Source organism: Bos indicus, chromosome 21 (assembly GCF_029378745.1).
Source record: "Bos indicus isolate NIAB-ARS_2022 breed Sahiwal x Tharparkar chromosome 21, NIAB-ARS_B.indTharparkar_mat_pri_1.0, whole genome shotgun sequence".
In the NCBI taxonomy this organism is placed as follows: domain Eukaryota; kingdom Metazoa; phylum Chordata; class Mammalia; order Artiodactyla; family Bovidae; genus Bos; species Bos indicus.
The window spans coordinates 69,294,506-69,320,857 of record NC_091780.1 but is presented as its reverse complement, the minus strand read 5'-3'; the positions used below and the strand labels follow the sequence as shown (position 1 = coordinate 69,320,857).

Sequence of the window (26,352 nt, the reverse complement as noted above, 5' to 3'; positions counted from 1 at the left end):
CTCTTCCAGTGCCTAGGTGTGGAATGGCTCAGTGGTAGGGTAATGAACATTAACCTTCTGAGCAAAATGGCTTGAAAAACACAATTTATCGAGCAACATCCTTGAATCACTTACTTATCTTTTCCCCACACATTCAGTTGAGACCAGTGTAAGCTCCTCTTCCCTGGGGGTCTGCTGTTGGTGCCAAGGAGAGAGGGCACCAGGTTATAATTGCTCAGACCCTCACAGCACCTGATACTGAGCGAAGGCGGCTAACCTCAGCCCCCAGCCTCCTGTCTGGGCCACACAAGGGCAAGGACGCCGGTGCAGCCGAGAATGGCGCCCCTCGAGTTTGGTGTCTTTTCTGTAAAACTTCTGCAGATACTCAGACATACCGCCTGCGGCTGCCTCCGCAGGATGTGACCCAGAGCTGGAAGGGAAAAACAACTTGTACTGGAGTGAAGGATTTAGCGGCAGCTTTCTAATCTAAGTTGCAGGCGGAGCTTGCTGAGCCGGGAGTGCAGCTTTTTACACAGAACAAAGTGATTTCTCTTTCTTCTGAAAAATGCCCACTCTGGTTGATTGCCCAGAGCATGCACCCCTCTGTTGTAGCAGGATGGGATGAGACGGTCATCTGGTCACGAGAAGCACAGTCCCTGGGGGCAGGGAGGAGAGCTGGGGTCCACCTCCTCCTTCCCTAAGAGCTCACCCTGCCGCGGGGCTCTCTCCTTCCCCACCCTTGCTCTGTCGTGAAGGGAAACAATTCTCGGGAAACGCCAAGGTCAGTTTCTTCTGGTGTTTCTCACTTCTAGCCCTGCTGCCCGAGGAAGCTGGTCCACACATGTGCTCCTGCATTCTTTCAAATCACCGAAGGCCATTCTTGGCCACTTGGAAGAGCTCACTAGCATGTGTGAAGCCATACTCCCAATATGTGGCCTGTTCACCTAATATGCTGTCTCAAGAGTCTGGGCTCCAGGGTGCAAGCCGGTGACACTGGGCCCTGCAGAACTTCCTGGGGCTGGCGGGGTCCACGGGAAGCAAGCCGGGTTGGCACCTGCCCAGTGTCAGTGAACCCAGATGGCACCCTCGGCTCTAGAAAGTGAGGGTTTAAGCCTGGCAGACTCCTAGTCTCTCCATGTGTACAAACCCTTCTCTCTCTGAAATGATACCAAAAGGCCAATTATTTTTCTAAACTGACCACAAACTCTGAAGCGTTGAATGAGCCGAGTACGGCTTCCAGTTGAGCACAGACCTCAGTAGGGTCTCTGCAGGTTCTGCCAGCTGAGAAGCGTCTTCTTTGCCCAGGGGACACAGGGCGGGGCAGAGGCTGTCCCACTGAAAGGCAGGGGCTGCCGTGTGGGGAAGGGCTCTGGGGTCTAGAGCGAGTCTGTGGGGAGACGTTCCATTTTGGAAAACGTGCTTCACGCCCATGGTCCTCCTTCCCTGGGCTGCTCCCATTCTGTTGTCTGAGCAAACAAACAGCTTGGCTTCCTGACAGTGAAAACGTGAGTCACCCCGGCCGCTGATGCTGCCGAGTGGGGCCTTTCAGCAGCTAAAAGTCGTAGCAATGGTGACGAAGTCAGAAAAAGACCTGCACGGCTTACTGCTGCTCAGCGGCTGCGGGATTTGTTTATTGCTCAGCGGCTCCAGCTGCACAGGCAGCCATGCGACAGTTCGTGAGCCAGAAAAGGGCTCTGGTTTGAGCTCACGTGAAATAGCAGGATTTTTAAAAACGTACATGACACTGGCCTTCAGATGTTTCAAGTTGTAGAAATCAGAGAGTTGGGCTGAAGGCTTAAAGAAAAACACAGAAGTACAGAAAATAGCTTTCAAATCTCTTTGTTCATGGCGTTGGTTCTGCCGGCCGAGGAAAGGACACGACGCGGGCCACGCCGCTGCGGTCAGCTCCGGCTTTGTCTAAAACAGCTGGATCATCGAATCTCTGGACTTGCCGACACCAACCCATTTCACTGAAAGGGGAAGGGGAGGCTCAGCCTAGGGCGAGGCCGGCGGAGGGGGTGGCTGGACACAGGGCACCCACCTGCCACGCCGACGTGGTTCTCCACGAACCGGATGTAGCTCTGGGCCTGCGGGGGGAGGTCCTCCCACTTCCGGGCGCCCGTGGTGTCCGCCTTCCACCCTGGCAGCGTCTCGTATTCCACCTCCACCTTCTGCAGGATCTCCTGGTTGGCTGCGGATATGGGCTGGGTGAGCTGCGTGCCGCCGATGTCCACATGGCTACGGGCCTGGGACCCCCAGCCCAGGGTCTGCTTGCCCCAGCGTTCGGGGGCAGAGAAGGCAAGCAGCCCTGCCTGGTTTTCTCAGGGCTGGGGGGGTAGTTCTGGGATGCTTCCTGCTCCCCTTCCAGCCCAAGGGACACACCACCCTGGACACGGATTCCAGGGGACACCTCAGCTAAGGAATTCTGAGGCCCCCGCTTCTAAGGGGATTTGAGGTCCTGCAGTGTTAGGGTTCCTGAAGGATCTATGTTCCCCTCCTCAGGGCAAGGATCCCACTGGGTCTGGACTCCTGGCCTCACAGCAGACGCCAACCACCCCTGTGGTCAGAAATTGCTGGAAGGAGCTGTCCACCGCAAGTACATGCCCTGAGTCCCAGCGCTGCCCTGCTGTGTCCTCTTGGAGTTCAGAGTCAGTTGGTCTGGGGGACACTGGCCGAGAAGACGTGTGGGGCTCCCACAGCCGAGAGTCTGCACACACATGCTGGGGGGCTACGGGGGCAGCTCGCCCACGGCCGCCGGTGCGGGTGGGATCATCCGTGATCCCAGGCCAGGCACACAGGAAAACGTCACTGCCTTTACGCTTTTTAGAAGGGACACTTGCTTGGTCACAGAAACTTCAGGGAGACCTTAAAAAATCTAACCAAAAACGTGTTTTCTTAGGTCAACATCATCATCCTATTTGTCCCAAGTTTTGAGCGTCCACAGCCCGTGTCTGCTATTTCAGGTGAGTCCCTTGACCCTGGGGGTTTCCCAGGGTCTTGGGTTCAGGCTGGCCCCTGAGTCCCTCTGAGCTCTCCCCAGAGTGGGGACGCACAGGCCTCCGCTCGGGGTGAGAATCTGCCACGGACAGAAGTGGGAAGAGCCTCCGACACGGGCTGCCCTGCGTGCCCGACGCACACACATCGTCCCTTCCGCCCGAGACCAGCGGCCAAGGGCAGAGGGGCGGCGGCGCCCGCACCTGGGAAGTAGGGGATCCGCTTCCCGCCAAGCTTGTACGCCACGCCGACCTTGATCTCGTCCAGGGCGTCCAGGATGTCCAGTTTCGTCAAGGCCAGCCTGTCCAGAGCACGGGGAGAAGCCGAGGGCGGTCAGCCGCCGTCGCTGCTCCCGCCCAGCCCCACCCCTCGCTCCTCTGTTTGCAGGACTAGGACAGAGGATGGCAGAGCCCCGACGGTTAGGCCGGGAGCCCAGCACTGCCCCGTCCCCACGGCCCAGCAGAACAGGGGTCTGGATGAGTGCAGGCCCTCTGCTCTGGGCTTGCTCCCCGGCTCCAGGAGAACCTCTGCACTGCTTCCGGGGGCGGGCCACCCTCTGGCCTCCTTCCCTGTCTACGCTCAAGAGCCGAGGCAGGGCCAGCCCCAAGGCACCCTGGACGGCCCTCCCCATCACCCCCCGGTGGCCTCGCTGTGTGGAAGGGTTTCCCCGGGGCGAGGTCACCCTGTGTGGGGAGGACTGTGGCCCTGAGCCCTGAGGCCCGGCTGCCCTGCTCCTGTGGCGTCTGGGGAGTTGGTCTGGGCCTCCGGGGGATGGGCGCCCCGGGGGCGGAGGGCGCCTCAGCACTACCCACGCGGTGAATCCGTTGACCATGTGGGCATATCTCAGGATCATCAGATCCAGCCAGCCGCAGCGCCGCTTCCTGCCCGTGGTCACGCCCCACTCGTGGCCGCGGCTCTGCAGCAGGTCCCCGATCTCCTGCGGGGCGACAGGGAGGGCCGGGGGCTGTGGGGATGGAGCCTGAGCCAGCTGCCCACCCCGCCCTCCTGCGGCCCCCTGACAACCACCCCTCCTCACGCCCACCCCACCCTCCTGAGGCCCCCTGACGACCACCCCTCCTCATGCCCGCTCGCTGCCCCAGGCCCTGGGCACGCCTGCCCCAGCTGAGCCTCGTGACCAGGCCTGCCCTGGCCTCCTGGGCAGCTGAGAGAGGATCTGCAGACCCCGAAGCTGCCCTCAAGCAGGCTGTGTGCTTATTTTGTGCTTCTTTCTCCGGGGTTCATAACCCTGCCCAGCACATCCCCTTCCTGCTCTGGCCCTCGCTTGCCTGCTCAGGACAGGAGCCTCGTGTCCCTCCAGCCTTGTGGGCACAAGGCCAGGGAGAGGAAGGCGGGGGCCGTCCTGAGCTTCCAGAGACACCCAAGAGGCTGGAGGGCAGTTTGCTGGGGAGTCTGGTGGGCGCTGCTCCACCCTGCTCTTATCCAGCTGAGACCAAACCCAGGCTCGCTCAGCCCCAGGAGGAAGGCAGCCTGGGCACCCAGGCGGGGCCAGAGAGAAGGCTCTCAGCGTCCTTCCTGAGCTGGGGGATCTGCGGGACAGCCACACGGCAGTTGGGGGGCGGCTGGAGCTGCAGCCTCAGCATCTTCTCTGCGGCCTCCCTGGTCCCTCCACCAGGCGCCCGCGGTCCCCCGGGGATGGGGACTCACGTTGATCTGCTCGGTGGGGAAGGCGCCGATGCCCACGCGTGTGGTGTAGGCCTTGACCACACCGTAGACCTCGCCTATGTTCTGGGGCGGGATGCCCAGGCCGGTGCACACGCCGCCCACCGTGCAGTTGGAGGACGTCACGAAGGGGTAGGTCCCTGCGAGACAGAACCAGCTGGGCTGCCACCCCACAGGAGCCCTGGCGAGGGGTCGCCCCAGTGGCCCCAGGGACCACCCATGGGGCGTGGCCAACACAGGGTGTGTACGAGCTGGTGGGGGTGGGGAGGGGGAGGGCCCCTCGGGTTTGGACAGTTCAGGTGGCCTCGGGGCTGGTGTGTCCCTGGGCCTGCGACAGTGGGGACAGCGGGGACTGCGGGGATAGAGGCCCAGGTGGGGCAGTCAGGGCTCCCGGGCCCAGCCAGTCTCTCCCTCATCCCCGTCCCTCACCCCTCATCCCCATCCCCGTCCCTCATCCCCAGCCTAGCCTCCCTTCCCCCTCCTGGCTGAGGTTGCAGGAAGAGGGCAGTAACACTGTTTCCCGGGCACAGAGGGCAGCCTGGTACGAAGGCGAGCCCACCACAGCTGTCTCCTCGGCAGACAAAACAGGCAGGGCCCGTGGGGCTCTGGCCGGGACGTACCGAAGTCAATGTCAAGGAGGGCCGCGTTGGCACCCTCCACGAGGATCTTCTTAGGGGGGCCGTGGAGCGCCTCATACATGAAATAAACGCCATCTCGGACCATGGGGCGGATCCGCTCGGCGAAGCCCTGGAAGAAGGGGCCAGGATGCAAGAAGGGGGTCCACCCGGCTCTGGCCTCCTCCTCACAGCCTCTGGCTTCCAGCAAATTCCTGCCCAGCGAGGCCCTTGGTCTGCACGCATCCCTGTGGGTCCATCCCTGTCTACATCTAGAGCCCCAGACGAGGCTGGAGGAGCTGGGCCCTGGAGATTTCCAGAAGGGCTCCATGTGGACATCCTCCTGTCTCCCGCCTGCTCCGTCCCTCTAGCTCTGAGCTGGGACACCTCAAGCTCCTGCCCGCGATGGATGGGGCTGGCCTCTGTCCCCCAGCATGTCCATCCCACCCGCTCCGTCCCTATAGCAGTGAGCTGGGATGCCTTTGCCTCCTGCCCCAGACCGACAGGGTCTGCCTATGGCCCCCGGCATGTCCAGGGTCGTTTCCTCAGAGAGGACTCAAGGGGCCAGGCCAGCGGGTGAGCCCCTGGCCTCCTGAGAAGACCGCCAACCGGGGTCCCCCACAGGAGGCCTGTGGTCCCCGAGCCCAGCCACCGGGAAACAAGGCCCCGTTCTAGGCGTGCCGCGGCAGCGTGCACAGCTGTGGAGGGACCCTCAGTGGGGCTGGGCCTGCCCGATGCCGGGGTGCTCAGCTCTACCTTGAGCCTTTTGAGTTGACCTTCAACGTCCACTTCCAAACTGGGGAACATGGACTGGTGCTGGCGTGCCAGGTTCTTGAATCTGCGGAAGCAACAGTGACTGCCACCCCGTCTGCCCAGAGCCCCGCGCCCGCCTCCCTGGCCCAGGGCCGGGGACGGGTCAGGTACCGGGAGGAGAACTCGTCGAAGTCAGACAGGAGGTCACAGATGCGGAGGCCGGTGCGGGCGGCCTTGGACGAGTAGGCCGGCCCGATCCCCTTCCGGGTCGTGCCGATGCTGTAAGACAGGCCGAGGGCCGTGAGCTTGGGGGGCCCAGGCAGGCCTGCTGGAACTGGGGGGGAGCCTGGAAACCGGGGCCCCCAGCCAGCTCTCAGCGTCCACTCCCCTAAACCAAGGTCAAGCCGGGCGACGCCCGAGGGCCCTTCCGAGCTGCAGCCCCAAGGGCCGGGCTGCCGTGGGAACCCCTGGATGCCTCTGACAGCACGCCCCAGGACTGGGAGCTACAGGGGCGGCGCGTGGGTCCAAGTCCCGGCCCTGGCCCTGCCGTGGCCCCCGAGGCCCAGTGCCCGGCGGTGCCCTCCCTGGCCCGGCTGCCTTCTGCCCAGCACCGAGGCTGGTGCTCTGGGCACCTGCCATCTCCTCAGAGCTGGAACCTGTCAGTGCCACCCTGTACCCACTGCCGACCACAGCCCAGCCCAGGTCAGCGAGCGTGGATGCTCAGCACTGCCACCTGTGTGTGGCCAAGCCCTGTGTGTGCACTTGTGCATGAGCGTGTGTGTGCATGTGTGTGCGTGCATGTTCCGATGTGAGCATGTGTGCACTGCGTGTGAGCGTATGTGTGCATGTGTGTGCGTGTGTGTTCCGATGTGAGCATTTGTGCACTTGCGTGTGAGCGTGTGCTGTGCCTACATGTGTGTGCGTGTGTGTCCCTCTGTACGAGTGTACACGGCCGTGTGTGTAATCTATGCACATCATGTGTGTGCATGTGTCCCTCTGTACGAGTGTACACGGCCGTGTGTGTATAATCTATGCACGTCATGTATGTGCGTGTGTCCCTCTGTACGAGTGTACATGGCCGTGTGTGTGTAATCTATGCACGTGCATGCACTGGTTGTGCGTGTGTGCACACGTGTGTGAGAGGCAGGATTCTGGCCTGCTTCGCTCCCATCCCGGCTTTGACACTGTCCCTGGCCCACTGCAGTGAACATCTCTGGAGAACCAGTGACTGGCCATTGAGGCGGCTAGGCAGGCTTTGGCGCCCGCTGGAGCTTCGGTCAAGGCTGGCCTGGGATTCCAGCAGGGGCGGGGGGCGCAGCAGGTGATGGACGGCACGGGCGCTCCTGGGGGTTGCCCTGGGGAGGACCGCATGGCCCTGGGAGAGGTGGCTCGCCTGAGCTTCAGGGTTGGGGAGGCGTGGGGTGAACTGACGGACGCTGTCCTCAGGGCTCCCGGTGGACGCACGCACCCCTGCACCCAACACGCCCCCAGCTCTGCGGCCGCGGACTTGGGGTGGGGGGGAGCGCAGACGCCACTCACTTCTTGCCCTCCTGGGCCTGCCGCTGCACCTCCTGGAGCCCGTCCACCGCCTGGTGAAAGTCAAACACTGCCGGCCGGGCAGGCGGGAGCATCGCGGGAGAGAGAGAGGGTTACGGGGCCTCTGGGGACACCACAGGCCCCTCCCCCAGGCCTCAGCTTCCCCATCTGCCTGTGCTGGCAGTCATCCTGACCCAGCACGGCCTTGGAGAAGGCCTGGGGAGCCCGGGGTCACTTGTTCACAGGCGGGCAGGGAGGCCCCGGGACTCACCAAGGTGGGCCCGGTCAGAGATGACGAGCCTCTTCTCCCAGTCCTTCAGGCCTGCAGACACGGCATGCGGTTGGTGACGGGCCCTCCCCCGGGGACCTGGAGACATCCACCCGTGTCCCCACGGGCGGCTGTGTCTCCTCACGGGCTCCGTACCGGCGCCTCCCAGAGCCCACATCCCGGGGCCAGGGCCTGCTGGCTCCTTTCGCGCCTGCGCTGAGCCTGGGCCCAAGGCGGAGGCTCTGCTCCGTCCAGGGCACCTCAGGGCTGCCGTGTCACCCACCTGCTTCTAGACAACCACCGGGGGCCCACCTGCCCGCACGCCTGGCCAGCGGCCTTGGTCAGTGCCTGCCCGCCTCCTGCCCCTGAGCAGCCCCCAGGGACCACACCCTTCCCTGCAGGGATGTCGGCCCAACCGTCCCCAGTCTCGGGACATCAGGGTCGTAGCCCAGCCTCAGGGCTCTGTCCTGGAGAGCCCGCGTCTGCAGCTCCTGGCGTCACCGGTGCCCAGTGTCATGAAAGCTCGCCTGCGACAGGGAGGCTGTGGCCTGAAGCCAAAGGCTGGGCCCCTGGACTGACTGCCTGCGCTCAGGCTTCCGGTGTGAGCAGGGCCAGCAGGTCCGGGCCGGGGCCCAGTGTGGAAGCCGCACCACCCGCCCGCCTGCCACTGCCGTCGGCAGAAACCACACGGGGAGCACCGCCAACTCGGCCGCGGGAGCATGCACGGCCCCCAGGCGGCGCGGCTCCGCGGGGACATGACCTACCTTTCTTCTCGTTCTTCTCTGCCTCTTCAAACAAGCCCGGCAAGTGGACGACCACTCCATTGCCTGAGACACATGGACACGAGATTGGATTGGGTCACAGACAGAGGGACTCCACACTTAAAACGCCGTGAAACTCACGCCCTTGCACTGACAGCTGCCTCGTTCATGATGGCTAAGATGGGGAAACAGCCCAGCTGTCCGTTAGTGGACATCAATGATGCATAAAGAAAATGTGGTACAGCCACACAACGGGATTATTATACAGCCGTGAAAAGGAAGAGCGTGCTGCCACAGGCTGCCACACGGATGGATGTAGCACACTACATAAAGTGAAGTAACTGTGGAAGTCCTCGTCGCTCAGCCGTGTCTGACTCTTTGTGACCCTGTGGATGGTAGCCAGCTGGGCTCCTCTGTCTATGGAATTCTCCAGGCAAGAATACCGGAGTGGGTAACTATTCCTTTCTCCAGGGGATCTTCCCCACCCAGGGACGGAACCTGGGTCTCCTGCATGGCAGGGCAGATGCTTTACCATCTGAGCCACCAGAGAAGCCCCCTGTGAAATAAATAATAAATAAATAAAGTGAAGTAAGTCAGGCACTAAAGGCCACTCTCTGTATGACCCCCTTGTATGAAGTCCCCCCTTGTACGAGGTCCCTGGAGGAGTCAGACTCGCAGGGACAGAGGGCAGGGTGCTGGGGGCCAGGGGCGAGGGGAGGGAAAGGGGATGGAGAGCTCAGGGGGGACAGGGCTCTGCAGATGGACATGCTGATGCTGCATGACAATACTAATGTACTTGACGCTACTGAACTGGACGGTTAAAAGTGGTTAAGATGGAAACTTTTTTTTTTTGCCATGAGAAGGAGCTTAATAATTCTCATTAAGATGCTAAATTCCCAAGATGCAGTTCGGAAGAAATGAGTGGTTAAATTGCATGCTGGGCCAACGTTCCCCGATTGTCACATAGCTCGCTGTCAGCTGTGTGGTGGGTCGGGGTCAGCTCAGATGTGGTCAGCTCACATCTGGTCAACTCAGACCTGCCTGTCCCCTCCTGAGACTTGGCTGTCAGGCAACTGAGCTGCCCAGGCTTCTAAGAAGATTCCACATTTCAAAAAAAATCAGTGCACAGATCTGGGGTTGCCAACTGTTTTGCCACAAAAGGGCATTTACAAAAAAACTGTGCGGCCACTCTTTCATCAAATAGAGGGAATCTGAATACCCAGAAAGGAAGTAGGGCATAAAATTTAGAAGAAAATACATGAATTTACATAAAATAAATTCTGTATTATGAAAGATGGAAAGTTTATATTATGTGTACTCTATCACAATAAAAAATGGTCCAAACAAAAACCTTCATTTACAGAGACAGCAGATGAGGGCTGCTGGGGGAGGTGTTCAGGAGGGAGAAAGTGTCTGAGCTGGGACGGATGCACCATCCTACCCTCCCGGGGCGCATTTCATGGTGCCTAAGTTATACCTCAACAGAGCTGTCGTGCTTGATTTACACAGAAACGGGAAAGCAGGAGGTGGGGAAAAACACAGCCTCCAGCTGTTTGGTCTCGGGATCCAGGCCTCCTCATCCCCGTAAAAGTGAAGGGGGGTCTGCAGAGGGCAGGCACCAAGCCCAGCCAAGGAGGGGGCTCACCACGGCCACGAGCTCACTGGGGGCCCAGGCTGAAGCCAAGGCTGCCCCTTCCTCTGAAACCAAAGCCTGCTGGTTGGGGCCCCCGTGGCCTTCCTGGGTGGTGCGTCCCCCGGGGGGCCGGGATTGGCGGAGGGAGACAGGACACAGGTCCAGACGGGAGTGGCTCAGAGGCGGCAAGCCACACCAAGCTCGAAAGGTCATCTAAATGCCAGGAGCCTCGCGATGGCCACGGGGCGGGGCCTGGCGGGGGGGGGCCGCGTGAGCGCTGGCACGTCCCACCCTTGCTGAAGGACTCCCATCAGTGTCTGGGCGGGCTGGCCCCTGCCCATGCTCCTGGGGGCCGCTGGCCCCCATCCACCCCCGGCTCCCGGGACACCGGGCAGACTCCTCTCCCCTCCTCGCAGCGAGCGGTGCTTCCTTGGCCGGTTCCCACCCAGTGGTGCCCAGCAGCCTCCTGGGGCAGAGACTTGGCCCCTGGGCGCGGGGTCCCTGGTGAGCTGGGGTCCTCAGCCTCCACTGGGCCCAGTCCACACCCATGGAGAAGCCCATGGGCCACGCCCTTTCCTGCTCAGCCTGACTGCCCACCACCCCCCAGATCCACTGCTGCCATAGCGTCCCTGGGCTCACACCCAGGGCTGGACCCGTGCCACCAGCGGGCACACACTCGCTGTGCCAGCCCTGCTTCCTGGGGTGGGGGGGGGGCCGGGCAGTGAGTCACATGTGTGGCCCTGCTCAGCGGTGGAAAAAGCCAGAAGGAAAAGTCCCTGAAGCTCCCGGAGAGTGTCCTGGAGGGGTGGGCAGGAGAGGGCGATGGGAAGGGGTGGGGGAGGGGGCTGCCCAGGGGCTAGAGGAGGGGCGGGGGACAGCTGCCCATGGAGAGCCCCACACAGACCCACAGGGAGCCAGACCCACAACGTTTGCACACTCACCCATGGGCATCACACGCACACACACTCACAGGCACGCACACATGTACACAGACTCACACACGTGACACCCACACTTGCCATACACACGCATGCACACCCACACCCTCACTCACTCACACACACGCCTATAGGCTTGCACACACACACACACCCAGGGAGTCTGAGCGCTCGGGGAGCCTCCTGCACCCTCCATCCGTCCCTCCATCCCAGGAGTGGGGAGGAGGGGGTCCTGGGCTCCGAGTGGGGCCCCGAGGCGGGGTCCCCAGATCAGAGGCCTCTGCAAGGGGTCTCGGTGGGGCTGGAACCTTGACCTTCCGGGCCCAGCCCTGCGCCCTGCTGCGTCCAGCCTGTGTATGGACCCCCAGGCTCGATGACCTCCAGGCCTCTTCCACTCAAATCCATGGGTTCCCGGGCTGCGGTGCAGGCGGGCGGGCAGGTGGGCACTCACCGATGAAGGACACGGCCTTGGGGTTGATGATGCCACTGGGCAGCAGGTGGAAGTCGTACTCCTTGCCATCCACCACCACGGTGTGGCCAGCATTGTTGCCTCCCTGGGGACAGAAACCTGATCGGCATCCACCCGGGGAAGACTGCCTGGCGCCTGGCTCACTCGGGCAGCTCTAAACGCAGGCGCTCAGGAGCCCCCTCTGCGCTGCCCGGGTGGCAGGAGTGTGAGACGCCATCTCTGCTTGGGCGTGGGGAGCCTGGTCCAGTGGCTGGCTCTGATGCATGTCTGGGGTGCCAGGGCCTGGCTGGGGCACTGGGTCCAAGAGACAGGCCGGCCCCCACACCCAGGACCCTCTTGGGCTGACGGTCCGGGAAGGCCAGCTCAGTGAAGCCCCTGAAGCCTCCATAGGTTCAGAGCCCTGCCTGCCCGCCCACAACTCCCTCTGGGGTTCCTCCTCTGATGCAGAGATGATGCAGGGAGCATGGATTCAGGCCCCGCTGCCACACAGCCTGAGCTCCGAGGGGGCAGAGGGCGGGCAGGCAGCACAGCCTTTCCGGGACCAGGAGCCGGCGTGCAACAGCAGGCCTTCCCTTGGGCCTGCGCCTCCCACCTAGGAATAAAGCGGGAAAAACCATCCTGAGGCCGACTGGGGTGTGGGGGTAGCCAGGAGGAGGCCCCACGTAGGAGGGAAGCAAGACTCCAGTCTCAGGTCTGGGCTCTAGAGGCCAGTGCGGGCCCCAACGCGGGGCCCCGGAGCCAGTGAGCAGGGGCCGGGGAGGAGACACGTCCTGGCTGCTGCCCGAGGCCTCGGAGCCCCACCAGCTCACCTCCTGCAAGGCACTCACATATCCCTGGGGCCCCTCCACGGCTGGGCCCCCGCCCCCCACACCCCGCTGTCCTCCTGGCTGGCAGAGGAGGCGATGGCCACTGGCTGTGAGGGTTCCAGCACCTGCGCCCCTCAGGGCCCAGCAGAGAGACAAGCCCCACACGTGCGCGTGGTCGCTCCCTGCCTGGCCAGGGCTGGCCAAACGAGGGCCGTGTCCTCCCCCAGGGGCACCTGCTCCTTGCAGCAGGGCTGGGGAGGTTCACACACCTTCCGTCTCCCCTACGGAAAGGGCCCAGGCGGGGGTGGGGGGGACCCAGGCCGGGGCACTTTCTCCTGGACCTCCCTCACTTCACACTCAGGCAATTTAAGGAGAGCAGCCGGAGCCCGACCGCCCCTCAACGCCCCTTTCCCAGCCTCCGTCCCAGCCGCCCCCGATGGCCCTGCAGACACCAAGGGTTCCATGTGTCATGTGGATGTGCAGAGGCCTGTCTGGAATGACCCTGGGATTGGGGGGCTGGGGCAGGTTTGCCTCTAACTGACCCCTGGGGTCACTGGGGTCCTGGTGTGTGTCCTGGGGCCAGTGACCCCCAGAGGCCCCATCCTTACTCTGCCCTCACCTTGGGACACGTGCAGCGCCTCCCTGCACACGAGGTTCTCTGTGTAGTTCATGCCCCTGGTAACCTTTGCCACGTAGGTGGGGCAACCTGGCGGAGGGTGGGGGGACCCGAGATCCCAGGAAAGGAGTTTGCAGCGAGACTGGGTGGCGGGCCAACGGCCTCCCTGCAGACACTCTCCCTGTGAGCCAGGCCCGCCCCCAGCTGCGTCCTGCCTGCCATGGCGGGGGCCTAGACACTCTGCCCTCTCCCTGGTTCTCAAGTGCCCAGTGCCAGCGTCAGCTGGGCCGAGCACACTCCACCTTCGTTTGGGGTAAACACCAGTGCCTAGGAACAGGCGCAGACCGCCGTGGGTCCCTGGGCGGCAAATGACCCCCACTGGCTACAGGGCCCAGGCACCAGGCCACGGTCCACTCCCGGAGTGTAAGCCAGCCCTGGACACTGAGCTCGGGGCCGGCTGACCTGAGGGCGCCCTTCCTGGCAGCTCTGCAGAGGTCCAGGCGACGTCCCAGAGACCCCCGTCTGCCCTCTCCCAGGGCGTGGGTGAGGTCGGGGCAGGGATATACCACCCGTCTGTCGTCCACAGGCTGGGAGAGCTGGGGGCATGGCTGGGAAAAGCCACCTAAAGGGACAGCTGGTTCAGAGTCCCAGGCCCAGCCTGGCGGCCCCCTCAGGGCCTTCGCCCCCGGGCTGCACTGTCTCCCTGTCCCCCCAGGTGGACAGGCTCTGGAGGCTCCCATCCGTAGTGACCGGGAGCCGGCCTCACCCCTCTCTCATGCCTGGGGGGGCCTCTGCCTCCCTCCAGGTCCTCCCCTCCGTGATGGAGCCTCAGGGCAGGAACAGCCAGCTCAGAGTCCCCAGGGACGCTGACACCGCCCCCACGGCCTGGCCGGCCACTCAAAGTCCCCAGTGGATGCCCCCACCAGGTGCCGCAAGTGGAGCTTTCTCGCTCAAGGACACAGCAACAGGACCAAGGCCGGCCCGCTCCGAGATCTGACCAGCCCCGACGCTTCCTGTCTCTGCAGGTGTCCTCCAGCCCACCCTCTCTGGGGCCCCCGCAGAGTGGACGAACAAGGCACAGAGGGTGGGTGTGGGCGGCAGGCCTCCGAGGCTGTGACTCTGCTCGCGGCCCTGGGCGTGGCCGCGGGCGGAGGCGGAGCCTCTGGGCGGCCACAGAGAAGCGGGTTTTTTCAGAATCCCGCCCAGCCAGGGGTCTGCCCTCCGGGTGGAGAGCCTTGTGAACTGGCCCCCACCCCCACCGTGGTCTGGGTGAAAGCGTGGAGGTCGCGAGCCCAGGCAGTCCTCGCGCGCCTCTTTTTGGGTGTCTGCTCTCAGGGACTCTACCATCGGTTCACCCATCCGTCCATTCACCCCAAACAGAACTGCTCTGCGAGTGAGGCACCGGAGTGAGGGAGAGGGGAGGGCAGGAGCCCCAGGTGGGTGCACAGGTCTCCCCTGCTCAGGGCCACGACTGCCCAGGTGACCCTGCGGAGGCTCTCCCCCTGGAGAGGCTCCCCCTGGAGGAGGACAGGTGTCATCAGAGGCTGCACACGTGGAGGCACTACCGGGCGTCTCCCCCAGAGCCCCGGACCCGGGAGGCCCCTGGACCAGCCTGGGGTTCGGGGAGGGGGGGCGGGCATTCCCGGCCTCCCTCCCTGGGAGAGAGATCCCAGAGCACCGACAAGACACAGGACGCGGCCCCTCACCCCGCAGGAGTGAGACCACTGTGCCCTCGGTCACAGCTCCCGGGAGCTGATGGCGCCCACAGGGGCATCCCGCGCTGGACTCCTGCACCGAGCCGGCTCACTGCCCTTGGAGGGGGAAATTGTATATAAATCCTGCCCGGGTCGCCCTGAGGCCTCGGGGCCGTTGTGGGGCCCAAAGCCTGCTGAAGGCAACTCTGGAAACGGAGGGAGGGCTGGCACCGTGTCCTGGGGACAGGACGCGGCGTGGGAGGAGGCGTGACCGGGGCCCTGACAGGCAGGCCAGGCGCGTGGGCTCTCCGGTTCCCATCTGGACGGGTTAGGAGGTGGGGCAAGTCAAACAGCAGGAAGGATGCCCGCGGGCACCGCAAGAGAAAGCCCGGCGCAGGGGCGGGGTCTCCCAGGGAGTGGGCGGAGCGCGCGGCCTGCAAAGGGCGGAGGGAGCCGGAGGCGGCTCGGGGTCGCTGTCGTGGGGCTGCTGCGGGACCTGGGCCAGGAAGAGGGAGGGGGCGTTGGGTGGAGAGTGAGGGGAGAAGGGAGCCCTTGAGCCATGGGGGCCCGGAGCAGCCTCCGGACCTGCGCCCAGGCTGCAGGGGGCCTCCCGACGCCGGGGGAGGGTCGGGCCCCATCCACACGGGGAGACGGAGGCAAACAGAACAGCAGGGGGCTATGGCCCAGGTCTCTGGACCCTAAGGAAGGTCTTGGGGGTCTTGCGGTGCATGCTGACCGCGGGCCCCAAACCCCCGAGATGGGGAGCACCGAGGGTGGCCACTGGGGGCGCCTCTGGGCAGGTGGAAAATGAGTTCCCCTGAGCCAGGCCGCTGAAGGGCTTCCCAGGTGGACCGAAGCCCAGACGGAAGACGGGCCTGCGGGCGCCGGAAGGGGGTGGCGGAAGCCGGTGCAGCGGCAGGACCAAAGTAGGGTCCCCGGGCGGCCACGGGGGTCGCGGCTGCCGCTCGGGATGACCCCAGGCCCAGGTGACAGGCCAGGCGACCCTTCTGGTCACGGGCTGCCTGGCTTCAGCCCTTCTAGACAGCCACCCAGGCAGGGCTGGGGCCCCAGCCCACCCTGCCCCCCACCCGTGACTCTGTGGCCAGCTGCCCGCTGCCCGCTGCCCTGGCCCATAGCTCTGAGATCGACCCAGTTCTGGGGCCAAGTGCTGTGTGAAGGCCACAACTCTGGGCTCCAGGCAAAAGCAGTCCTCCCAGGGTGGGGGCTGGACTCTCCCTGTGCCAACCGGAGCCCAGCGCTGGTGCCAGGCGGGTGTGGCACGCGGGAGGACCCATATGTGCGTCTTATTCTAACGGCTCAGTGGCTCTGGTCCCGTATCCCTGCCTCACCAGCTTGTTCGGAGGCTGGAGGTGAGAAATCACGGTGGGCTCCCAGGACAGCTGGAGGCCTGCAGGGGGAGACTGGATCTCAGGGAGAAGCTGGGTCAGGGAGAGGGTGCCGTGTGGGCTCCCGCTTGGGCGGGGGGCTCCAGGCGGCTCTGCCCTTGCTTGGTCCCGCCCACGGCTCTCACAAGCAACAGGAGAGGGCAGGGCTCGGCCTGCCAACCCAGGTGGCAGAGCAGGGAGGGCCTTCCTCCAGAACCGCGTCAACAGCGGGGAGCCCGGCGGTTCCGAGGCGAGGGCCCTCACGGACACCTACCAAGCCCCGAGGTCACTTCGAGGAGGGTGGGTGAGGCTGCCCAGAGTGGGCAGGTCACACGGAGGGCCCTGGGCATCACAGCTGGAGCAGGCGGGCCCCCTGAGGGGACATGCAGCAGAAGGCTGCACCCCAGGGGCCGGGGAAGGGGTGTGGACTTGCTCGCTGCGGCTGAGGGGCTGAGACGGTGGGAGGCTCCCGCTTCTCCAGGAGGCGCCTTCCAGGAGGCCACAGTCGGCCTGCGAGAAGCGTCTGCCCCAGTGGGCATGCTGCCCCCCACCCCACGGTGGCGCTGAGTCCTGGGCCCCTCCTGGCAGGAGCTCAGGTGTGAGGTGCCCAGGGGGTGTCCCTTCCTCACTTCTGGCAGCCTCCCCGCATGGGGCTGTGAGCCTCAGGAGCAGTGTACCCCTCCAGGCCATCCCCTTGCACCCCGAGCGCGGCACGGCCCCGAGGGGTGCAGGAGACAACAGACGGGGTGCAGAGAGCAGCCCGCAGCGGGCAGGGGCCCTTGGGGGACAGAGCTTGTGTCTGGCATCCTGGGTGGCACCCCCAGCCTCGGGGTCACCCTGGCCAGAAGACCCAGGCTCCTCCCTCTCCTTCTTCGGGCCCTGGCCTGCAGTCCTGCCTGGGTCTCTGCCCCCACTTGGCTGACCCTCCACGGCTCCGAGAGGCCATGCCCGCTCCCACTCTGGGCTCCAGCCGGCAGCCTCCTCCCGCACACTGACCCCTTGTGGTCAGCCAGCCCTGTCCCAGCCCTAGACAGAAGGAGGAAGTGTGGAGTCTGGGTGGCCTCCAAGCCACTGGGGATCTGGGGTCCCCGCCTCGCCCCCCACAGTGCCCGCCCCAGTGTCACACCCATGGCACACCCAACCCCCTGAGGATCGAGTGTCCCCAACTCAGCGACTTGTATTTATAGCTCGGCCCCTGGCCCACGGGCCTGGGGTGGGGCCGGCGGGGAAGGCGGGGTCCCTGGGGGAGCCCGTGGGGGAGGGAAGACGGTCTGCCCCGAGTGGGTGGGGGTGGCGGCTGGGGAGGGTGTCCCCGGAGGGAAGGCGTCCACGGGGCGTGTTGGGGAGGGCGGGAGGGCAGGGAGGGCAGGGTCCGCCTGGCTCGGGGTGGGGGAGGGGCCCGGCGCCCGGCCCGCACCTGGCAGCGGCTGACGACGTCGGCGTCCGTGGCCAGCAGGTCCACCACCTTGCCTTTGCCCTCGTCCCCCCACTGCGCGCCCAGCACCACGGTCACCCGGGAGCCGGAGGTCGCCGCCTCGTGCTGTAGCCGCCCCCGCTTGCCGCCGCCCGCGCTGGGGGGCCGATCGTTAGAGGCTCGGGTCCCGGACATGCTGGCTCGGTTCGTCCTCTGCGCTGGGCCGCGCGAGAGCCCGCCGCACCCGCGCGCCGCGCCATTAAAAGGAGCCGGCCCGGGGCGGGGGGCGGGGCCGGGGCGGGCTCTCGGGCGCCGTGACGCGCCGCCTGCACCTCGGGGCCGCTGGTACCGCCCCCGCCGCCACCCGGGCCCGGTGGGGCTGAGGCTCGCGGGCCAGAGGCGCGCTCCGGGGTCCCTCCCGCGCTGCCAGGCTGGAGCGACCCGGGCATGCTCCTGGGGGCGATCGCGCTCGTCCTCCCCGTGGCGGGGCCTGGACCCGGCGAAGCCACATTTGGGGGTCCAGATCCACTCCAGGGCGGGCGTGCAATTTGCCCAAAGGGAGCTGCGTCTCTGCTTTCCACGCGGGGCGCTCTGGGCACTCACCTGCCCCGCGGTGAACTCGGGACCTCGGCCTGGCGTGGGCGCCCTCTGGTGGCCACAGAGAGGACAGCCCGTCCCCTCATCCACCCGCTCGGGCAGGGACCCCCCCCCCCCCGCTTGCTGTCACAGGGCACCCCGGCATCAGCAGGCGGGCTCCATCCATCCAGGAGTGAGGCTGCCCTCCAGCTGCCCTCGGTTCTCAGGCTGCGGGTCCAGGGAGTAGCGACGGTGTTCTCAGGTCACCTGGCCGACACAGGAGAGGGTGGCCACAGTGCTCACTGGCCACAGTGGGTCTCTTGGAGACCCCACTCCGAAACTTCCTTCCTGCTCCTCCTGTGCAGAGACTGGGCGCCCAGAGACGGTGCACGTGGTCTGCTGGGCTCCCGTGTTCGGGCTGAGTGCACTGTAGCCCAGCACACCCTAGGTGGACTCGGGCTTGGACATGACTGGCCCTACAAGTCATAGAAACGCCAGGGTAGGCCCCAGGGGGTAGGGGTGGTCTATGCGGCCCCTGCCCCAGGGCTGGGAGTTAGTACCTCTAGTTCCTTTCCTGGGGCATTCTTGGTACGGAGGAGTCTGGAGTCTCCCCCCTGGCCTCTGCCCAGGGCTCAGAGAGCCACCGAGCTCCCTGGGCTCCCAGGCCCGAGGCAGGGGGAGACCAGACACTCTGCCTGCTCTTTTCACACCCTCGTGGGGATTAGGGATTCAAGCCGGGGGGGAGAGGGGCTGCGCCAGCGCCCCATCCTCCCCCTCCCTCCTCCCCACGCCCCCCAGCCTCATCCCCTGGGCTCCTGGGCAGAGCCAGGCTCCGACCCTGGGCAGGTCGCTTGGCCCCTGTGTCCGACTCCCTCTTCTCTCACACGGGGACACCACGGGTTACAGGTCGGGTGCCAGGCCTCCCTCGGTGACGGTGACAGGATGGGCAATGCTCCTGTCCCCCCACCCCCGGGCCACCCGCTCTGGGAATCCTCTGGAATAGCTGCAGGCGGGCTGCGTGCAAGGCTGCAGAGGCTGAAGGTGGGTGAGCCGCGGGGTCCTACCGGAGGCACGGCAGGGGGCGCAGGGTTTCGGGAATGCGGGAGTGGGAGGTGGGCTGTGTCCCTGCTGAGGGGCGGGACTGTGGTGGGCGGGACCGAGGGTGGGCGGGGCAGGAGGGGTGGGGGTCTCCTCTTTGTCTCAGGATGCCCACCGGGAGCCTGGAGAGGGCTTCGCTGACGTCACCTTTAGCGGGGAGGCAGTGGGGTGCTTCCCCGTCCGTCACTGGTGCTGAAGGACCCGTGCGGGGGCTGCCACCCCGAGCCCTGCCCTGGGGAGACCCCGGGGCTCCAGGCCAGCAGGTGTGAGATGGAGGCCTGGGGGGACCAGGGGAGTGCCATGGGGGTTCAGACAGGCTCCAGAGCCAGGTGCTGGCTGAGGCACCCTCTCCCCCAGGCCCTGGTCTATAAATAGCCAGCATGCCTGCGGGTGGGGGAAGTTGGGCTTTTCTATAAACAGCCCTGTCCAGGCCGGGCAGCTGGGGCCCGGCCAGTCACACGGCCCAGCCCGAATTAGAACGCTCCCCAGCAGAAGCCCTGTAGGCGGCAGGCCTGTCCCCAAAGCCGGGGCAGCACAGGGCTCCCTGTGACCTCACTGCACAGCGCACACGACGCCCCAGGACACACGCCTCTGAACCTGAGACAGGGCGGGAATGAGCGCCGGTGCAGACGCTTTGGAACAGAGTTTGGCGGGTTCTTAGGAAGTTGAATATAAAACTTGGCATGTGACGCAGCCATTCTTGTCCTAGGAATCTGTCCCTGAGCAATGAAGATGGACATGCAGAACACAGACTTTCACAGCGGCGTGGCTCACAGAGCCTTGCACGGAGACTGCCCGAGTGTCCACGGACAGGAGAATGGACGGACAGAATGTGGTGTGTCCATCCACCAGAACGCCACTCAGCCACACGAAGGAATGGCGTCCTGACACACTCCACAGCGCACACAGCACAGCTGTCTCCAAGTCACGCCAGGGGAGGTGAGCCCGTCACAGGAGGCCACGTGCTGTCCGATTCCGCTCAAGTGAAATGTCCATGGAAGGTCAACCCATAGCAACAGAAGGCAGTGCAGCGGCTGCCGGGGCCGTGGGAAGGGGGAACGCAGGAGCTTCAGGGGGAGGACGGAAGTGTTCCAAAAGTACACCGTGACGACTGCACAGCCTTGTGAATCTGCTGGAAAGGCAGCTGCATTACACACACTTACAACAGGCAACGTTTACGCGTGTAAGTTACGGCCCCATGGGGCTATGCTCGTCTCACCACGGCGCTGGCGTCTGCTTGCCGTTCGCCCTGCCGCTCTCCCAGGTGCTCTGTGGGGGCAGCGAGGCCCCTCCATCCCTCCATCCACCTTCCTGCCAATGCAGCCCCCCACCCATCCATCCACCTGTCTATTCCTCCCTTCCTCTACCCACCTGTCCACACATCCATTCATCCACCCACCCATCTGTCCGTCATCCATCCACCCACCCATCATCCATCCATCTGTCCATCCATCCACCCATCTGTCCATCATCCGTCCATCCACCCACATCATCACAGCCATTGTGGTCACACCACATTCACCCATGAGTTGTAAACACATCATAGTCCCTGCTGGGCTAGCCTTGTTCTTTATTGCCCAAAGTTTCTCCAGTCTTGGTAGCACACACACACAGGGTGGGGGCAGTGCAAGGGGCCCACAGGGTCAGTGAGGAGATGGCAGCCCCTCTGGCCCCTCGGCCTGGATCCTGGCCTCCCCTCAGCCCAGTGGGGCCTGGAGGAAGGGGCAGCAGGTGTAGGCCGGGTGTCTTGTTGATGAAGGGACCCCAAGGGCAGCCCCCTCCCCACCTCAGGGCTGGAGGTGTATGGCGGGGGTGCCAACTCCATGGGGGTTTCCCTCTTCTGAGTAGAGGGGCCTTGGCTCTCCTGTGCACGGCCAGACAGCCTGCCTCTACCCGAAGGCCCTGGGTCCCCTCACCCACCTACTTGTCCCCAGCTCGGCCACACAAAACAGTAGAAACCCACAAATCATCCCATTTCAGTTAAAAATGACTGCTTCAGCCCAACTGAGTGAGTTGGGGGCAGAGCTGTGGAGCGGGGGCTCCGGTCCTCCCTGGCTCCGCCGCTTCGGTGGGGAGGTCTGTGAGGGCCTGTCCCCAGGGGAATCTGGGAGCCAGGTCACAAGCTCAGGGCGCCCCGGACGCAGCCACTGGACCCGCCCCCTCCAGGTGGCCGGGTGGGGGCCGTGGTGCATGCGGTGTGGGTCAGGGCTAGGCTGCGGCATTTAGAAAGCAGACCACGAGGGCAGGAGCGTGCAGGCAGGCCAGGGGGGCGCCAGGGGGTCCTGGCCTCAACAGCCCGAGGCTCCGAGAGGCCGCGGTGAGGCCAGGTAAGGCACGGACTCTGGGCTTCCCGGGGGCTGGCCCAGCCTGGCCCGGGGCCCCGCCCAGCAGCTCGCCCGGCAGCCCTGCCGTGGCTCCTCACTTGGCTCTGGACCTGGGCCTGAGGCCTGTGGGGAGAGGAGAGAACGTGGTCAGAGCGGCCTGGCTGGGGGCCGCGGCACGGTGCCCACCCCAGAGGCCCTTTCTCTGGAGCAGCGAGGCGCCCTCAGGTGGCAGGTGCCAGCTGACCCCCAGCAGGCTGGCTCCCGTCCACCCATCGGGCCCGGGGTCGCCAGGCATGCTTCTCGCCTGAGACGGACGGACGGGCGTGGTCTCCGTGGTGTCCTGTTTCCGAGTCCCACCCCGGCCACACTCTCCGGCTCACTATCGCCGGCTCTCCCTGGGGCTCACTCGGCCACTTCCCCACCAGCCCCTCAGTGGGGGCCTCCTGCACTCTTTCTGCTCCATCCTCAGGGCACCAGCACCCCCGGCCCCCAATTCCTGCTCCTGTGTGCACCCAGCGCCCTCCACGCTCTCGAGTCCAGGGACCCTTGCCTGGCTGTTTCCCCCAAAGGCCCTGCTCTCCTGGCCCCCACGGACCCAGGCAGCTCGTGGGGGGTGGGCATCAGTGCTCAGAAGAGACAGACGAGAACAACCGGGGCAGAAGCAGATGGTCGGTCACTCCCGCTGGGGCCCTGCCCCATGAGGAGCCGGCAGGCAGGGCCCAGCCGGCGGGGGTGGGCAGATGGAGGGGGTGCGGCTGTCCTTAAGAAAGGACCCGAGGAGGCGGCCTAAGGCCACTCATCCCGTGGGCATGGGAGCACTGCACCGTGGGCACAGACCACCCGCCCCCGACACTGCCCACCAGGGTGAGGGCAGCAGGGAAGCTCGTGGGAGGAAGGACAGGACAGAAACCAAAGTGCAGACTGAGAGCCACCCCTGGCCTCGCCCACTGGCTGCTCACTCATCCCAGAGTGAAAGCCACACTCGGGCAGCAGAGGGTCCACCGAAACCGCCAGCTGACCTCTCAACTGGTGTCCGTGCCGCTGAGCACGGGGCAGACGGGCCCGTGAGCCTCTCCTGCGGTGCTCTGGGGAGGACTTCTGTCACTGGGTGTGGGTCCTGCCCCCAACGCAATCTGGACCCGGCGGGGGAAGAACAGGATGCCCCCAAAGTGACTTGTGTCTTCAGCGTGACACAAGACGGGGGTGACTGGGTGTGCGGTCCCAGTAGGACCTCGGTCCAGAAAAGCAAAGCAACGGCCACAACGGGCAGATGGAGACGCGGGGCCGCCCTGAGGTTGCAGGGGAGGCTGGCTCGCCATCCAGGTATGTGGCGGGGAACGGCCCTGACCTGGGGACCAGGGACGAGCCCAGGGGTGGCGTGTCCTGACGACTCAAACTGGTCTGTGAAGTGCGTGGGGAGGGGGTGTGGGTGGAGAAGGAAGCAGATGTTAGTGGTTTTCCTATATTTTGCATGTTTTTGAAATTTCAAGGTGAAGAGTAGATGGTGTTCACTGGGACCTCCTTACAAAATTTCCTTCAACTTGAAGTTTTTTTCCAAACAAAAAGCGGGGAGACAAAGAGGAGCGGCCCTCCCTCCCTCCTAACCCGGGGACGAGGGGCTGGCGGGGGGAGCTCGAGGGAGCTCAGACCCCACACTAGGCTCAGTGATCTTCACCAGACAGCGGTCACATGTGGCTGCGGTCCCCAAACCCACAGAGGCACCCCCCAAGGTCCCCCACACCCAGGGCCAGCAGCTGGGGCTGCAAGGCCAGATCCTGGCCCCAAGGGCTGTGCAGGGCTCCTGTAAAGTGAAGGCAGGTGTGTCAGAGCAGAGAGCCCAGCTGGCAACCCCCCAGGGGCGACCCCTGGAGCAGAGGGAAAGGCTGTGCCTGGCGGCCAGAGCTGCCCCGGACCACACCCCTGCCCCAGCCTCCAGCACCTGCTGGACCTCGCCTCAAGTCCAGCGGGCAGGAGGTGCGTGGAGAACCAGGGCTGCCCTCATGCAGCTCCGGACCCAGCAGGGCTCCCAGTCCCCACATCCGATCATGGTCCACAGCCCAGGCCGGTGTTCGGCGAGGACCCAGGCCTGTTGCTCTGGTCACACCTGTGAGCCTTGTCAAAGACCCCAACTGGCCCGCCCACTTTCAGGGGTCCTGGGAGGCCCGGAGCCCATCACCAGGGAGTCACCTACAGACCCGTCCCTAGGTCTCCTCCCCCCTAGAAAAGAGACCTGAGCACCTCTGCAGGGGCGGGCAGCCTGCCTATCCCTCTCTGGCTCCCTGGGGATGCGTGTGGCTTGCACCAGGGCCAGAGGAGGGTGCCCTGAGGAGAGACCCGGAGAAAGGGGAGGCCCTGGGGGCGGGAGTGAGCCAGCCGCTCAGGCAGGAGGGCCTCGCTCCCACCCTCAGGGCCCTGGAGCCCCGTTCACCCGTCTGCAGGCAGCGGAGGCCCCATCTGCCCCAGGAAGAGACGAAAAGGCAGCTAAGCAAGGCTCCGAGAGGGCAGGAGGGGAAGCCGGATGCCAGGAGGGTCCCGGGGAGGGCTGGGGGAAGTGATTAGTGTTGAGGAGAGCTGGCGCAGGCCTGGCCCTGCCGCCAGTTAGTGCTGAGCGCCAGGCGGGTACCTACCTCACTGGATCACACAGAGCCTTTTTGTTTTATTATCGTCAGGGTCGGGGGCAACCTCTGCTTCCAAATAAAAGAGACACGTTCAACAGCTCGTCCCTCACGAGCGACCCTGGACTTAAGAGTCGGGGCTGGGGCCACATGGATGCTGAGTCGAAGTGCAGCCGCGCCCCAGGCCCCCCGCCGTGCCCGGCTGGGGCTGGCATCACCAGGCAGAGATAGTGTGGGTTAGGGGCGCAGCCGCCGGGCGGGGCCCTCCCAGTGCAGAGACACTGCTGTCTCCTCTGCGGCAGGTCCGGAGGGGCGGGGAATCGCCCACTCTCGGGGGCAGCGGCTGGCCTCAGGGGAGGTCCAGGCCCCGGCGTGGGATGGATGAGCTCGGACCATGTGTCGATGCCCCCAGCCCCCCTGCTCCGAAGGGTGGGGAGGGACACAGCCCCGTTGACTCGCCCTCCCGGCATCCCTGCTCCGCAGGGTGGGGAGGGACAGGACCTGAGTTACCTTCCTGGTTCCTGGAGGAGCGCTTCTTCCTCCGTTTGCCTGTGCCCTTTGACGTCCGGCCCTGAGCCCTGGGGAGGGTGCTGGACCCCGACGAGTCAGTCACGGCATCCTCGGAGAAGGACCTGTCCAGGGAGGTGTCCAGCGCAGAGTCTGGGGCTGTGAGCTCCCCGTCCCCATCCTCATCAGGGCCTGCAGCGGGGAGGCCGGCGCGGTGGCAGTGGGCAGCTGCGTCCTCCAGGCCCTCATCTGCACTGCTGGCCTCAGCCTGGCGGGCACCCAGTGTGGCCGGGGGCTCCTCAGCGTCTGGGCTCAGATCCATGGCTTTGGGGGGCTGGTCACTGAAGTCGAGGGGCTTCAGGGCTTGAGCGTCTCCCAGTACCACTGGCCAAGCCCCTGCAAGGGGTTGGGGGCCCTGGGGGTCCTCCGTGGGCAGGAAATCGCTGGCATCTGTGTACCAGGAAGAACGCCTCTCCAGGGCCCCAGGGCCACCCGTCTCTGATGAGTCTCCAGTGGGCTGGCGGCTGGTGGGAACGGCATCCGCGAGGTCCCAGCCCTGGGGCTCCCTGGCGGCTGCAGCATCCAGACCAGGCTCAGAGGTGGGGGGGCTGGCACCTCCCACGGGGTCCCTGGTGGCGGCTGTGGATGAACTACTGGTCAGTGGAGGGCACAGGCCCCACCCCCTGAGTGAACCCAACCCCCAGGGCCCTGCTCAGGATGTCCCAAGTCAATACTGCCTGTCCTGTGAAGCCCCCTCCCTGGGAAGCCTTCCCTGGTGGTTGAGTGGGTTCCCACGGGGCAGGCCTGAGCCCTGGATTCCACAGTCTGTACCCAGCGTGGGGGATCAAGGCACACTGGGCCCATGGCGATCACATATGTCACCCCTTCCCCCTGAACCCCCAAGGCAACCTGCCCAGGAGTGGAGGGTCCCACCCCAAGGCCTCGTCCCGCCTCCCCCAGCCACCTCAGAGCTCCTCTGAGCCCCAGGGCATATGTCAACGAGCTCATTGGCCCAGCTCTCCTGCCTGCCTGGGGGCCGGATGAATGGCTGTCACAGCAACCAGGGAACCCTCTGCTGCAGCAGAGATGTGTGCAAGGATCATGGGACTGAGGTGTCCCTTATCTCAGGGCAACAGGGAAGAGGGGCAGGCTCTCCTGTGCAATCAAGGAGGGCTTCCTGGAGGAAGGGAGGCACTAGGCTGCAAGGAGGGCTTCCTGGAGGAAGGGAGGCACTAGGCTGCAGGGATGGTGGGAAGGGAAGGGTGAGGGAGGGGGTGGAGGGTCTCACCAGGTGCCTTGTTCCTCGGGGGGTCGGTGGCGGCTGCCCTGCTGGCCGCCTCTGCGTCCCCTCGGCCGCGGGCCGTCTTACGCAGCTGGAAGCCCTTCCTGATGTCAGCCAGCAGGGCGTCGATGACACACACCTCTTCTTGCTTCCCGCCTCCCCTCCTGGCTGAGGAGCCCAGAGACCATCAGGGACACTGCCCAGCGTCCCCAGAGCCCCTCAACTCTCGAGGAGGGAGGAAAGGCCACAGCCCAGACTGGGTGGTCCCCAGCCGCCCGCTGCCCAGCTCACCGGCCTTGCCACCCTCGCCCCGCGGCCTGCGGGCCTCCTCCTCTGCCAGCTGCTGCTTCCTCCTCTCAGCCTTGGCTGCCTGCTCCTTCCGATCCTTGTTCTCCTGCGGGACGGACGCA

The 26,352-nt window shown here is 65.1% G+C and overlaps 2 protein-coding genes and 1 long non-coding RNA gene across 9 annotated transcripts in view; 1 reads left to right on the top strand and 2 right to left on the bottom strand.

Annotated features, from left to right (window-relative positions):
• Nucleotides 1-67: 67 nt before the first annotated feature.
• On the bottom strand, nt 68-17,800 carry ADSS1 (adenylosuccinate synthase 1). Of its 2 annotated transcripts, XM_070775849.1 has the most exons (13): nt 17,544-17,798; nt 11,608-11,710; nt 8,589-8,651; nt 7,828-7,878; nt 7,560-7,626; nt 6,192-6,299; nt 6,024-6,105; nt 5,274-5,400; nt 4,639-4,793; nt 3,786-3,910; nt 3,177-3,274; nt 2,021-2,170; nt 68-1,949 (listed from the first exon to the last, which is right to left on the bottom strand). In XM_070775849.1, the coding sequence occupies exons 1-13, from the start codon at nt 17,733-17,735 to the stop codon at nt 1,897-1,899; spliced, it is 1,374 nt and encodes a 457-aa protein (XP_070631950.1). In that variant the 5' UTR covers nt 17,736-17,798; the 3' UTR covers nt 68-1,896. The 2 variants fall into 2 exon arrangements, with proteins under 2 accessions (XP_070631950.1, XP_070631951.1); XM_070775850.1 differs by lacking the exon at nt 6,192-6,299 and having other exon boundaries at nt 17,544-17,800.
• On the top strand, nt 15,819-20,386 carry LOC139178278 (uncharacterized). Its single transcript, XR_011562749.1, has 3 exons — nt 15,819-16,426; nt 19,023-19,157; nt 19,924-20,386. It is a non-coding gene; the product is annotated as an uncharacterized lncRNA (long non-coding RNA).
• A 381-nt stretch (nt 20,387-20,767) lies between these two features.
• Nucleotides 20,768-26,352, bottom strand: part of INF2 (inverted formin 2) — a 28,057-nt gene continuing 22,472 nt past the window's right edge. For 2 of the 6 annotated variants that reach the window (XM_070775847.1, XM_070775843.1), the window contains exons 19-23: nt 26,234-26,336; nt 25,949-26,110; nt 24,655-25,299; nt 24,166-24,222; nt 20,768-21,661 (exon numbers count right to left, since the gene is read on the bottom strand). In XM_070775847.1, the coding sequence (XP_070631948.1) occupies nt 24,167-24,222; nt 24,655-25,299; nt 25,949-26,110; nt 26,234-26,336 (966 nt within the window). In that variant the 3' untranslated portion in view covers nt 20,768-21,661; nt 24,166. Of the gene's footprint in view, nt 21,662-24,165; nt 24,226-24,654; nt 25,300-25,948; nt 26,111-26,233; nt 26,337-26,352 lie in introns of those variants that run through there. The other 4 variants (XM_070775844.1, XM_070775845.1, XM_070775846.1 and 1 more) reach the window with 4 other exon arrangements.